Below are 12822 nucleotides of genomic sequence, written 5' to 3' on the forward strand. Positions count from 1 at the left end.
CACACGGCAAAGCGCCGCAAAGCACCAGTAGGTGCTGCTCTCAAGGAATTTAAAATCTAAAACTTTTAGTGATCTAAAGAGATTTGGACTTAAAATAATTTGTTTACTTTTGTTTGATAGGCTAAACTCTTGCAAACTGCCTTCTTTGTCACTAACTTTTGAAATGTTAATCCATTTAAAAGAGAGTTTAAATCCTGGAAATGACTCCCTGCATTAAGAGGTTTAAATTCACAGGGCTCCTCAGAGACACGGCTGATTCTAGGTCTGTGGCGAGGTAATCACAAGACATGCCTACAATATCCTGTGCTTCAAAGTGCTCAAAGGAGGTGGGGATGTGTCAGAAGTGTAGAAGTCAGCTTAAGTAGGCCTCCACTGACCAAACTTGGGACAATATAAGCATCAAAAAGAATAATGAAAGCAATAAATTGCAATGTTAACTTTAAAGAGAATACATGGCCTTTTGGAGATATACACTAAAAAATTACAGATGAACTTATATGTCTGGTTTAGCTTCAGAGTAATACTGGGGAGGGGAGACTGAGTGGGGTATGGATGAAACAGGAATAGCCATGAGCTGGTAAGCACTGGAGCTGATTGAGCATGGGGGCTCATTATACTAACTTGTCTTTGTTCGTGTTTAAAATTCCCTGTAATAAAGTTTTTAAATTAATGCAAAAAAACAACTATGATTTCATAGTGTTAAACACACACACAATGTGAGAAGAAAAGCCTCTTTTTTTATGGAAAAACCCCAGGCAATAACAGTAGATAGGATAATATAACTAGAAAGTCATTTTGCAACCACTAATGCAATATATACCAATGGAGTCAAATCACTGGGTGAGAGGCCGGGAAACAGGAGAGTCACGTGGTCCCAAAGCACCATCCTAGAGATCATTTCTTCCTTATGTGGGAACAAGATACCTTTGAATACCTTGAGGAGAAACCTGGCAGGGGGCCACCATAACCAAGTGCTCACATCGGAATCACCCATAATGGGAAAAATCGACATTATGTGCCAACCATTCAGCCAGAATCTAATCACGAGGAAACAATCAGACGACACACTGAGGCCACCCTACCAGACAACTGGTCCAGGCTGCTGTAGCCTGAAGAGATGTGACAATAAATGAAATCAGTGTTCTCTGCCTTCTAGAGGGAGGCATTGTCATAAAGGACATTACTGGGTCAGCTGGAAGAAATGTGATATAATGTTATTATGTTAATGTTAAATTTCTTGGCGGTGATAGTAATACTGAGATTGTGTTGAAGAAGGTCTTTGTTCTTGGGAGATACCTGCTGAAGAATTTAGGGGTCAAGGGTCATACCATTTGCAAGTTACTTTCAAAAGGTTCAGAGAAAAGAGTGTGTGTGTATGTGTGTGTGTGTGTGTGTGTGTGTGTGTGTAGAGAGAGACACACAGAGACACACACAGAGCAAATGTTGCAAAACATAAACAACTGGTGAATCTAGGTGAATAGGTTCACGGTACTCTTCCAACTTTTCTGTGGTTCTGAAAGTTTTCATAATGGAAAATTTGGGGTGGGGACTTAAGTTCGCTCTTCAAGAAGCTGGTTACACTGGTTGCCTGCAGGCAACTGCGTGCCTGGGGAGCAGGAGGAAGGAAATTTTTCACTGTAGTATACACCTTTCTGCACCTTTTGAATTCTGAACCAAATAAGTGTATTATCTATACCAAAAATAAAGTTGATATTTAAAAACTCATTGTTCTCTAATATTAATGCTTTATAGTATCAAAACTTGACATATTAAATTTCTCCAAATAGATAAACACTGTAGGCCCCTGATAATGGTATTTTTGTTCATTACAATGTTCTATAAAGTAACTTATACAGAAATTATAAAAAGAGTCACTGCAAATGTCTCTGGATGTCCTAGGAGTTTAAATGTTAGATGACACCTCAGCACTATTTTTCCAACTTGTGTTGCCTCCAAGGCTGTGTCTTCCTTACTCCAAAACACCTGATGCTTTAATTGTTCTGGAAAACCTGCAGCAGAACACACAGGACATAATGCAACTGATCTAGTTCCCAATACTCTTTGGCATTCAAAGTCACAAAAACTACTTTGGAGCTGCCAGTGTAGGCTTCTTGTTACCTTGGATAGTTGAAACTTTGGGGAGTCAGAAAGACAGATTTTTTTTTCCCCCTCATTGAAAAAAAAAAAAAGGAAAAAGAAAGGAAATGACCATGCTGTGGCTGATTATGTATAATTGATTAAAATAAACATAAAGCAGATCAATATATATAGATATAAAGTAATCCTCAAGTTCTATAATTAAGTAAAAACAGGTATGGTGTGTTGCAGAGATAAGTATATATGTGACGTTTGTGCTGTATATGCAGAGGACATATCTGGGGCAAGAGAAAGAACCTAGAAACAGTGGTGGCCTCTGGAAGAGGAAGGCTTACTTTTCATTCTGAACTATTTTGGAACTGTTTCTAGTGATTACCAATGGCATGTTTTACTTATTTTTGAAAAATGCATCACTATGTTGATAAATGCTGTCCAGGTATCACCTCCTCTACCTGGGGTAAGTTTTTAAAACTAGAAGAAAACAAGAGTATCTGTAATTCCACCACCCAGAGAACTGCTGTTAAGGGAGCAGTACATTTCCTCCTAATCAAGTTTCTGGTTGTTTTGTAAGCAAGAGGGTTTTCTATTTTCTAGTTCACCATATTGTCTTTTAACATTTTTCTAAAAGAGAAAACAAATTGCTTATTAAATATTTTACAGTTAAATGTGCATTTTAAATATTTCACATTTAAAATGTCACTTAAAATGACTTTGTAAGCCTTCCCCCAAATCTTTAATTATTTTTCAGAAACATTTAAAATGGCTCCATAATACTTCATTATATCCAATAATCCTCCTACTATTGGAGAATTATTATATTGGGTTTAGAACACTTTTTTGCACCCAAAGTATAGAAGAATATCTATCTATAATATGCTATATTTGAGTAAGAAAGGAGGGGAAATAAGAAAATATATATGTAAGGAAATAAGAAAATATACATGTATCTGCTTATCTGTGTGAAAAAAAACAGAGGATAAATAAAGGAGAAACTCGGGCTTCCCTAGTGGCTCAGTGGTTGAGAGTCCGCCTGCCGATGCAGGGGACACGGGTTCGTGCCCCGGTCCGGGAAGATCCCACATGCCGCGGAGCAGCTGGGCCCGTGAGCCATGGCCGCTGAGCCTGCGCGTCCGGAGCCTATGCTCCGCAATGGGAGAGGCCACGACAGTGAAAAGCCCGCGTACCGCAAAAAAAAAAAAAAAAAAAAAAAAGGAGAAACTAATGATATTGCTGAAAATAGGGGATGGATGAGAACTGGCAGGAAAGGATGGAGGGAGGGGTGGGAGCAGGGAGAAAGGCCAGGGAGGAGGGAGACTGCCCGGCACACTTTCTGCATAGCCCTGACTTTTGGGACCATGCTAATGGTTCACTCATTCAAAAGAAATTAAATAGATAAAATCAACAAGGGTAGTGGGAAAAGAATTCTAAAATGAAACACAAACAGAAACAAGCAAAAGTATAGTTCAAAAGAATAGCATAACCATACCAAGGGAGGAAAAAAAAAGTACTAACTCTAGTAACTTTTGAATACAGTATTTTTAAAAAAATTTTTATTGGAGTATAGTTGATTTATAATGTTGTGGTATTTTCAGGTGTTGAACACAGTATTTTGACTATACACCTTTAGGTTAAAGACAGAATGTAAACCAATACTGGGGTCTGAAGTAGGTTTGTTTTTCACAGTGCTATGAATTAGCAATTCTAAAACTATTTTCTTTGTTTTCTAGGATTGGGCAAATAAGCAAATATATTGTGGGGCAGGCTTTCTCACTGTTAGAAAAGAGAGCTACAAATATGGAAAAGGAGACTTGAATAATGAACCTGGTGGTACTGGATTAGAATTGAAAGTATCAGTATGAACCCATGGTTTTTAATATAGATAGATGGACAGCTATAGATGTTGAGTATGTGTAAATACATATAAGTCCCAGCTGAGACAACCTCAGTAGCAATGAATATGTAGTGCTCAGATCTTGCTTCTAAATATTGTTCTCCACTAGAAGGAACAAGGTCCCTCAAGTGGTTGATTCCAGGGCAGGGGCAGGGAAAGTGAAAGACGAACGTGGAACATCATGTTTTGCCAGAAATTAAAGGAAGTGCTCAAAGCACGATGGAAACATGTCAGAAGGACCAGCAGCCAATATGGAGGGGTGCCCAATGGCATCAAAGCAATTTGAGCATCAAAATAAATGATTGTAACAATTTTTAACACATTAAATAAAATAAGAATCTATGTGTCCATACTGGCATAAGTGAAAGGGGGAGACAGAAAAACTCTTCCTTAGAGTAGAATGCCAACAATTAATGTAGAATAAACAATGGAATTAGAAAGTCTCTATTTGGTGACTGTCACAGTAACAGCTGATTTAGTAATAACTGATTCAGTCAGGAATTATCAATGAAAGCTTAAACTAGTGTGTTCAAGTTTGACAAGAAATTGGATATCTACATAATCTCAATGTAACTCCCCGAAGAAACTTATTAACTATGCATCAGACACCACATGAAGCAGACACCATCTTAAGCAAGTGTTCAAAGTTAACATCACCAGGAATGCGACAAGTTCACATCGTGAGGACACATCCATCACCTCTGTGGCAATCCTACCAAAAATGTATAACCTGAATCTAATCATGAGGAAACAACAGAGAAACCCAAATTGAGGGACACTCCACAAAAAAGTTGGTTTGACTCTTCAAAAAAAATCAAGGTCAGGCTTCCCTGGTGGTACAGTGCTTAAGAATCTGCCTGCCAAGGCAGGGGTCACGGGTTTGAGCCCTGGTCCGGGAAGATCCCACATGCCATGGAGCAACTAAACCTGTGTGCCACAACTACTGAGCCTGTGCTCTAGAGCCCGAGAGCCACAACTACTGAGCCCACATGCCACAACTACTGAAGCTCACGTGCCTAGAGCCTGTGCTCCGCAGCAAGAGAAGCCACTGTAGTGAGAAGCCTGTGCACCGCAATGAAGAGTAGCCCCCACTTGCTGCAACTAGAGAAAGCCTGCGCGCAGCAACGAAGACCCAACACAGCCAAAAATAAATAAATAAATAAATAAATAAATAAATAAATAAATAAATAATCAAGGTCATGAAAGACAGCAAGATGAAGAAACTGTTTCCAGGACTTCCCTGGTGGTCCAGTGGTTAAGACTCCACGCTTCCACTGCAGGGGGCGTGGGTTCGATCCCTAGTTGGGGAAATAAGATCCTGCATGCTGCGCGGTGTGGCCAAAAATTAAAAAAAAGAAAGAAAGAAAAAAAAACCTGTTTCCAATTTAAAGACATGACAACAGAATTAGGCAGTGATCCTGGGTTGGATCCTAGACCATAAAAACAAAACAAAATATAATTTATTCTCTCTTGCTATAAGGGACATTATTGGGAAAATGGACTAAATCAGAATAAGGTCTGTAGATTAGATGATAATACTGTAATAATGCTGTTTTTCTTGGTTTTGATGACTGTACTGTGGTTATGTAGGGGAATGTCCCTGTTCTTAAGAGATACACACTGAAGTCTGAAGTATGTAGGGGTCAAGAGGCATCATGCCTGCAATTTACTCTCAAAACTATGTGTGTGTGTGTGTTTGTGTGTGTATGTGTGTGTGTGTGAAAGAGAGAGAGAAGGATAAAACAAATGGGGTAAAAAGTTAACATCTGGGGAATCTTGGTGAAGGATATATGAGAATTCTTTACACTAGTCTTGAAACTTTAACTTTTCTATAAGCCTGACGTTATTTCAAAACACAAAGACACACACACACCTTTAACACCAAAAGTAATACAATGAACAGCCTTGATCATAAATAATCTTTGTTTCCTTAGGATTCTTAGTGGAATTACTAAGTCAAAGGTATACAGTTTTAAAAATATTGATATACATGGTAGAGAGAAGTTTCTGAATTCTTCTAAATGTGGAGAAGAAAGGCAGGGAAAATGGAGGAGTAAGGAGGGTAGACCACCGGCAGGGGGTTGGTGGGGAATTGGGTATGGAGCTGGAACTACAGAACATGCTAAGAATGAGTGAGAACCAAAAGCCAGAGGAGTTCAAAGATCGGCAGATGGGGTGAAGGACCAAAGCTGATGACCCTTTGAAATGCTTTTCAGAAACATAATCCTTAACAGATTGCCTGCAGTCATTTACCGGCACAATGCTCTGGTAAGAGTAGGCTCAGGTACTTGGTCAAATCCATTGCCCTGGATCCCTCCCTCCATATGCATCCCTCTGTGCAGGCCAGTTACCCACTGCTGAGTCTCACTGAGTCCCGGAGCCTTTCCAGTTGGCACCCAAGAAACAGCTGCGACTTCCTACCCAGTCCATCCAAAACAAGCTTTCCTTTTAAATGCCTATAATACATTCCATCAAGTATATGTCTTAATATTGGCTCTTATTAAGTATTTGTCATTTGCCAGGGACTTTGCTAAGTGCTTTATATAGATTATCTCATTTAATTCTCCCAATAATTCCATGGGATAGTAGTATTACTATGTCCACTTTACTGATGAAAAAACTTAACCTCTAGAGAGGTTAGTTAAGGTAAGACTTGCTCCACGTCATTAAGCTTAGATTCAAATCCATGAGTCTCCACTCTAGACCACAACACTATCCTGGATAAAACATTTTAGTTAAGAAGAAAAAAGGCAATCAATAGTACGTTGAACATCTTAAGATAATAAATTGGGAGCCTAGGATGAAAATTATATTCTATCAGATACTCATTCCACTCTTCCATTCCGTAATCAACCAAACATTTGTTTGATATTATCATTTGTTTGATAATATTACCTGACAGAAGAACTGTTGCTGGCTTCCTGCTCCAGGTGTGTTATTGAAGGTGCTAGTAGATTTGGAAGAAGGAACTGGAAGACGATGAGACACACTGACCGGTACTGGAGTCCTGTTTGGCTGGGTCAGCTGATCTCCCGTAAAGTTTGATCCTGATGCACCAGACTGAACCGCAGCCCCAAGACTAGGATGGGCAGTGCTGGATGAGCTGACAACAGGGAACCGACTAGGTCCTGACATGCTTGTCACCGAGGGCATGGCGGCGAAGCCAGGTCTTCCTTGGGAGACGCTGCTCTGCCCAGGGGACAGGTGCAAGACGGTTGGCGATGCCTGCTGCAAGGGCATCTGCCCACCAACGATCTGAGGAGAGGCATGATTGACTATCACTGGACTTCCAGAGGCGGCGAACGTCTGCCCAGACACTAACTGGACGGCAGTATTCTGGTTGTTCAGCATCTGTCCAGAATATGGTTGGTTGGTCCTGAGCATGCTGGAAGAGTTTCTGTTCAACATGACATGCTCTGAGGTCACTTGGCCAGAAATGAGCTGAGAGGGTTGAGTCTGAAGAAGTTGCCCATTTATGGTCTGGACGTGGTGTACCGAGTTGGAACTGACGGAAAGGCTTGTAGGTATGAGGAACTGACTCTGGGGTGTGTGAGGCTGGCCCATGGGAGAATGAATAACGATACTGCCCCCAGCGCTGCTCACGGCCTGCGAGGTGACTGGCTTCCTTGTGTTCTGTTGGTTTACAATGTTCACCGACATGTGCGGACCAACCACTGAGCCCTGGGGTGAGCTCGCAGAGGCGAACGAGATCCCTGGCTGAACATGGTGCTGCTGTATTCCCAAATTGTTCACATTGTATGTGTTTTGCTGACCCATTTGGATAGGCTTTGGCTGGATATTAATTGGGACTTTATTTGAATTTGGTGCAAGACCCCTTTGTATGATGATGTTATGCACAGGTAAAGATGTTTGGAAATTTGTGCTATTAAATGGAACGGTAACAGGCTGTGCTGCTGGGCTGGAACTGGAGCTCCCAAACAAGGAGCTGCCATTAGGAGTCTGTCTGTGGACCAGAAGCCCTCCACTCACATCTGATGGGGCTTGTTGCCCACTACCCTTTAATATGATTTGAGATCCATCTAGGTTATTAATAGTCATCATGGAAGGTTGACTACCAAATGACCCAATTAACTGTATTTGACCAGAACCACTAATCTGACTGTTATTAGACAAATGCTGGCTGGGCACACTGATCCCCACGTGGTGCATAAAGCCATGGTGCACACCCACTGTATTGCTTGCAAACGATGTGCCAACAGGCACATGAGTCACCCCTATAGGCTGCAGCGTCTGACCTGAGTAATTAGAAATATTAGAAGCCTGAGTAAAGGATGCTGATGAAGAGGGATGAAGCTGAGCTTGTGCAAACTGTTGGCTTGAACCTATACTGGCGTCCAGATATGCCTCTTCTGCCAATGTCTGTTCAGTGATATTGGCCTCCTGCAAGGATTTCTGAAGAATGTCGAAAGGTTGGTCCTCACTGAGATCAGGAAGAGGAGAAGACTCAAGTTCATCTTCAAGAAACTGAAGGCTACTTGAAAGTGGCAGTCCATCACTGGGCCCTTCTCCAAGCTGGCTGCTTACAGCTTTGAGGGATGACTTAGGATCAGCATTCTAAAAAAATAAGCAGGATGTTACATGGCATATCTAACCTTGGAAAGAGATTCTTAAACAAAAATCTCATCTCACTTTTGAATATGAATAAAGCATAACAGTCTGCTTTTCAGGCACAACTCTCCAAACTGCTCACCTCATTCTCTTTTTTTAAAATAAATTTATTTTTATTTATTTATTACTTTTGGCTGCGTTGGGTCTTTGTTGCTGCGCACGGGCTTTCTCTAGTTGCGGCGAGCGGGGGCCACTCCTCATCGCTGTGCGCAGGCCTCTCACTGCCGCGGCCTCTCTCGTCGCGGAGCACAGGCTCCAGACGCACAGGCTCCGCAGCTGCGGCTCGTGGGCCCAGCTGCCCCGCGGCATGTGGGATCCTCCCGGACCAGGGCCCGAACCTGTGTCCCCTGCATTGGCAGGCGGATTCTCAACCACTGCGCCACCAGGGAAGCCCTGCTCACCTTATTCTGATACTTGATTTCCTTAGGAATGATGTTTAATGTTGTTTTTGTAAGTATATGCATTCACTGCTCTGATAAAATTATTATAGGAAACAGATCAATAATGCCAACATACTCATGGCTACCTGGAGTTTAGCTTTATTTTTTAGATAGTGGCATGGCTTAATTTTTTTCAGGATTGCTCCCAAGTCCAAAGCTTGAGTGGGACTCAGCCTAGGGTATGTGCGTATCCAGGACACAGCGGTGTCTAGTTTTTTGTACCACAGGAGTAGATGTGAGTTTTGAGAGTTCCGAGTGTGGTTCTACTAGAGGTCCAGAAGGTATCCCAGATCCAGGCTTGACTTTAAAGGTTTCTCGGAACTCCCCTAGTTCTAACCTGCCCCACTCCAGGCAAAATCGGCCTGGATAAAAACAAGCTTCCCATATGAAATGAGTGAATAGTTATTTGATTTCTTAGAAGTTATCAGCTTATTATGATGCTTTAAAAACCATTTCAATGTCCTATTCAAGAGTAAAAGTTGGTCAACATTTGTCAAGCGCTCACTTCTGCGTTTGTGTCTGTCCGTAACGAGTCCTTAAGGACTGCGCATTCCAACTAGAGACAACAACACAGGCAAATGAAGGGAACTGAACACAGTCACTGACAAATAAGAGACACGATGCTGGCCAGCAGTTTATCATGGGATACGTCAAAATTATAAAAGAAAAAAAAAATGGAATCAGTCGTTATTTAACATAAGGTGAAGACAATGTGAATATCCTTAACACTACTGAACTGTACACTTAAAATGGTTAAGATGGTACATTTGTTGTTATATATATTTTTAACACAATTAAAAATTTTAAAAAGATGAAGAAAAAAATCAAAAATAGATCAATCAAGTATAAACAGTCCAGGACTTCCCTGGTGGTGCAATGGTTAAGAATCTGCCTGCCAATGCAGGGGACACAGGTTTGATCCCTGGTCTGGGAAGATCCCACATGCCGCAGAGCAACTAAGCCCGTGCGCCGCAACCACTGAGCCCACGCGCCGCAACTACTGAAGCCCACGCACCTAGAGCTCGTGCTCCGCGAAAAGAGAAGCCGCCGCAACGAGAAGCCCGTGCACCGCAACGAAGAGTAGCCCCCACTTGCCGCAACTAGAGAAAGCCCGTGAGCAGCAACAAAGACCCAACGCAGCCAAAAGTAATAAATAAATAAAAATTAAAAAAAAAAAAAAAGAAAACAGTCCAGGGAATTCTTGGGGGTCCAGTGGTTAGAACTTGGCGCTTTAGCTGCCAGGGCCTGGGTTCAATCCCTGGTTGGGGAACTAAGATCCCACAAGCTGCATGGCGCAGCCAAAAAAAAAAAAAAAAGAATGAAGAGTCCAACTTTCAAAACTATACAGATTCTCAGCCCTAGGTTAATAAGGTGTGTTGGGGGCTAGATGATGGGAAGACCCAGGTAGAAAAGCCAAGACTAGTTCACTTGACACCCAATCAACAGTTGAAACGGGACTAATGTGGCCTCAGTTAGGTGGACACCACCTTAGGACTTGAACAGTCATTTGAAAGGAAGTGGGAAAAAGCAACTGAAAGCAAGGAGGTTTGTTTGTTTTTGCAGAGAAATATCAAGGCAACAGTGGATTATCTCCTGAGTGGTGGTACACAGTTTAATGTTTTTACAATGCACAAATTAACAGACCACAGGTTTAAAATTCCATATTTTTAAAAGCTTTTAAAATGTTTTACTGACATGATGCAACTCAAGTTTACAATAAATACACCCTGAATGAAGCAGCCTGAAGAGTTAGAATTAATACTTACGTGGAAGTGGGAGAGCTGGTAAGTAAAAATCATTAGTGTTGGCAAACAGGCTCAGTATCTACTTTATGGGTTTAATGGCATCACATGCAGTTATTGCCCACGCAGAATGAATTTCAGCATTGCTACTAATTCATAAGCCTTACAGGAAATCAGTGCTGTGACTTTAAAGCCACCCCTAGCATGTGGAGGAGTCTTGCATGTTATGATCTGACATACTTTACACATACTCAAATACTTTAAAGAATTGTGCATTCCCAAGGACTTTCTGAATACTATTCCATTTTATGGACGAAGAAAATAAAGACCCTGACGATGACGATAAGTTGACATTAACTGAGCACTGTGTCAACTGATTTCCATGGACTAGTCCATTCATCTTAACCACCCTATGAGGTAGATTTATCATTCTCCTGGATTCACAAATAAGGAAACTGAGTCTTAGAGATTTAGTGATAGATGCAAGGTTATAAAGCTAGTAAGTGGCAGAGCAAGGATTCAAACTTGGGTGGTCGGACTCTGGACTCCCATCCATGGCAGAACAAAGCAGTTGAAAAGATTAAAGTAACATAGGCTTAAACACAACAATCCGGATATAGTTTCCAGGCAGGACTTCCCTGCCCTCAGGTCAGATTTCTTGTCTAGATGTTCCTAGAGCTTAAGAACCTGCGCCCTGGAACCTGGTGGCCTGGGTTCGATTCCTAGCTTGCGACTCCTGGCTATGTAATACTGGGTAAATACCAACCTTTAGTTCTCTCATCTTTAAATATGGATAATGATAGAACCTACTTCACGGAATTATTGTAAGGTTAACGAGGTTAATATGTGTTAAGCTCTGAGTGCCAAGAACATACCGAGCGCTCAGTAGGTGTCAGCTACTATGATCTTTCTCCTTGTTTAAGATGAAAATGATTAGAAAGTAACCACAATACAGAATGATTTTTTTAAAGCTTATGTAACAACATTCAAAAGACTCTAATATAAGTTTCTCAGGCTATAACGTTTCTGAGGCATTTTAGAAAGAAAGTTGAAACCTTAGGAAAATGGCAAAGTAAAAATCTTAATAGACTAAGTTAAAAGTAGAAAATGTCAACAAAATTCAATAGATTTTCCTCTTGTGTCAATTACAAAAGACAAAGTAGGGATTCCCATTATGATACAAAGGCAATTAAAGCTTCAATTCACTAGGCATCAATGAGACAAACATTTGATCTTTGCATTCAGTTTCCAATACTCACACTAGAGTTGGCGAAAATTGAATTTGAATTGGCTGCAGAATATCCTGCATTAGTCAAGTCCTCATTGCTCTGCAAAAGTACAAATTCAAAAAAGTGATCACTTTGACTCTCAGGAAGAAACAAAATGTATGCCTACGATGGTCTGAGTATTACTTACCGATTTATTACTAGGTCCATGTAGAAAATAGTTCAATGCCTGTGGGTCTCTAGAAAACAACAGCCAAAAAGAGAAAACAGCAAATAAATACATTACTTATATTTAGGGTTCATTTTTACAGGGGAAAAAGAAAATGATGTATTAGTTTGAGTAAAATCCTCTCCCTGTTTTAAAACTATTAGTAGTTTTTTTTGTTGGTTTTGTTTTGTTTCATTTTGATGTTCCATTTCCTATCATCACTCATTTCTGCCTCCTAGGATTTTTTATAAAATAAATTTAATAAAGGATTACCTAATTATGACCCCTATGTTAATCCATGTCACTTTGTCTCCCTTCTATATCTATGATGATTATTTAATCTTTATTTTAAAAACCCACTTGGTTTTAATATGCTTATTAGGTTGTTTTAGTACAGCAAACCTCACACATTTGATTTACCCTTATTTTGGAATGAGCATCTTACCCAATAAGATCAAGGAGACACGAGTCATCATCATCATCCATGACAACTATAAAGAAAAGGAATAAGAAAGCACCGTTTCAGCAAAGCAGATTAAAGCCAGTAGCATCAATGCAACACAAAAATATACCTTATACTTTCCTAGAT

The 12822-nt window shown here is 40.7% G+C and overlaps 1 protein-coding gene across 7 annotated transcripts in view; it reads right to left on the reverse strand.

The window, feature by feature from the left end:
* BICRAL (BICRA like chromatin remodeling complex associated protein) overlaps positions 1 to 12822 on the reverse strand; it is a 105273-nt gene that overhangs the window by 21233 nt on the left and 71218 nt on the right. For all 7 annotated transcript variants that reach the window (XM_067752950.1, XM_067752953.1, XM_067752948.1 and 4 more), the window contains 4 exons: positions 12679 to 12724; positions 12216 to 12264; positions 12059 to 12127; positions 6884 to 8563 (listed from right to left, as the gene is read on the reverse strand). In XM_067752950.1, coding sequence (XP_067609051.1) covers positions 6884 to 8563; positions 12059 to 12127; positions 12216 to 12264; positions 12679 to 12719 — 1839 coding nt within the window. In that variant the 5' untranslated portion in view covers positions 12720 to 12724. The remainder of the gene's footprint in view (positions 1 to 6883; positions 8564 to 12058; positions 12128 to 12215; positions 12265 to 12678; positions 12725 to 12822) is intronic.

This window comes from Pseudorca crassidens, chromosome 10, assembly GCF_039906515.1.
Source record: "Pseudorca crassidens isolate mPseCra1 chromosome 10, mPseCra1.hap1, whole genome shotgun sequence".
Classification (NCBI taxonomy): domain Eukaryota; kingdom Metazoa; phylum Chordata; class Mammalia; order Artiodactyla; family Delphinidae; genus Pseudorca; species Pseudorca crassidens.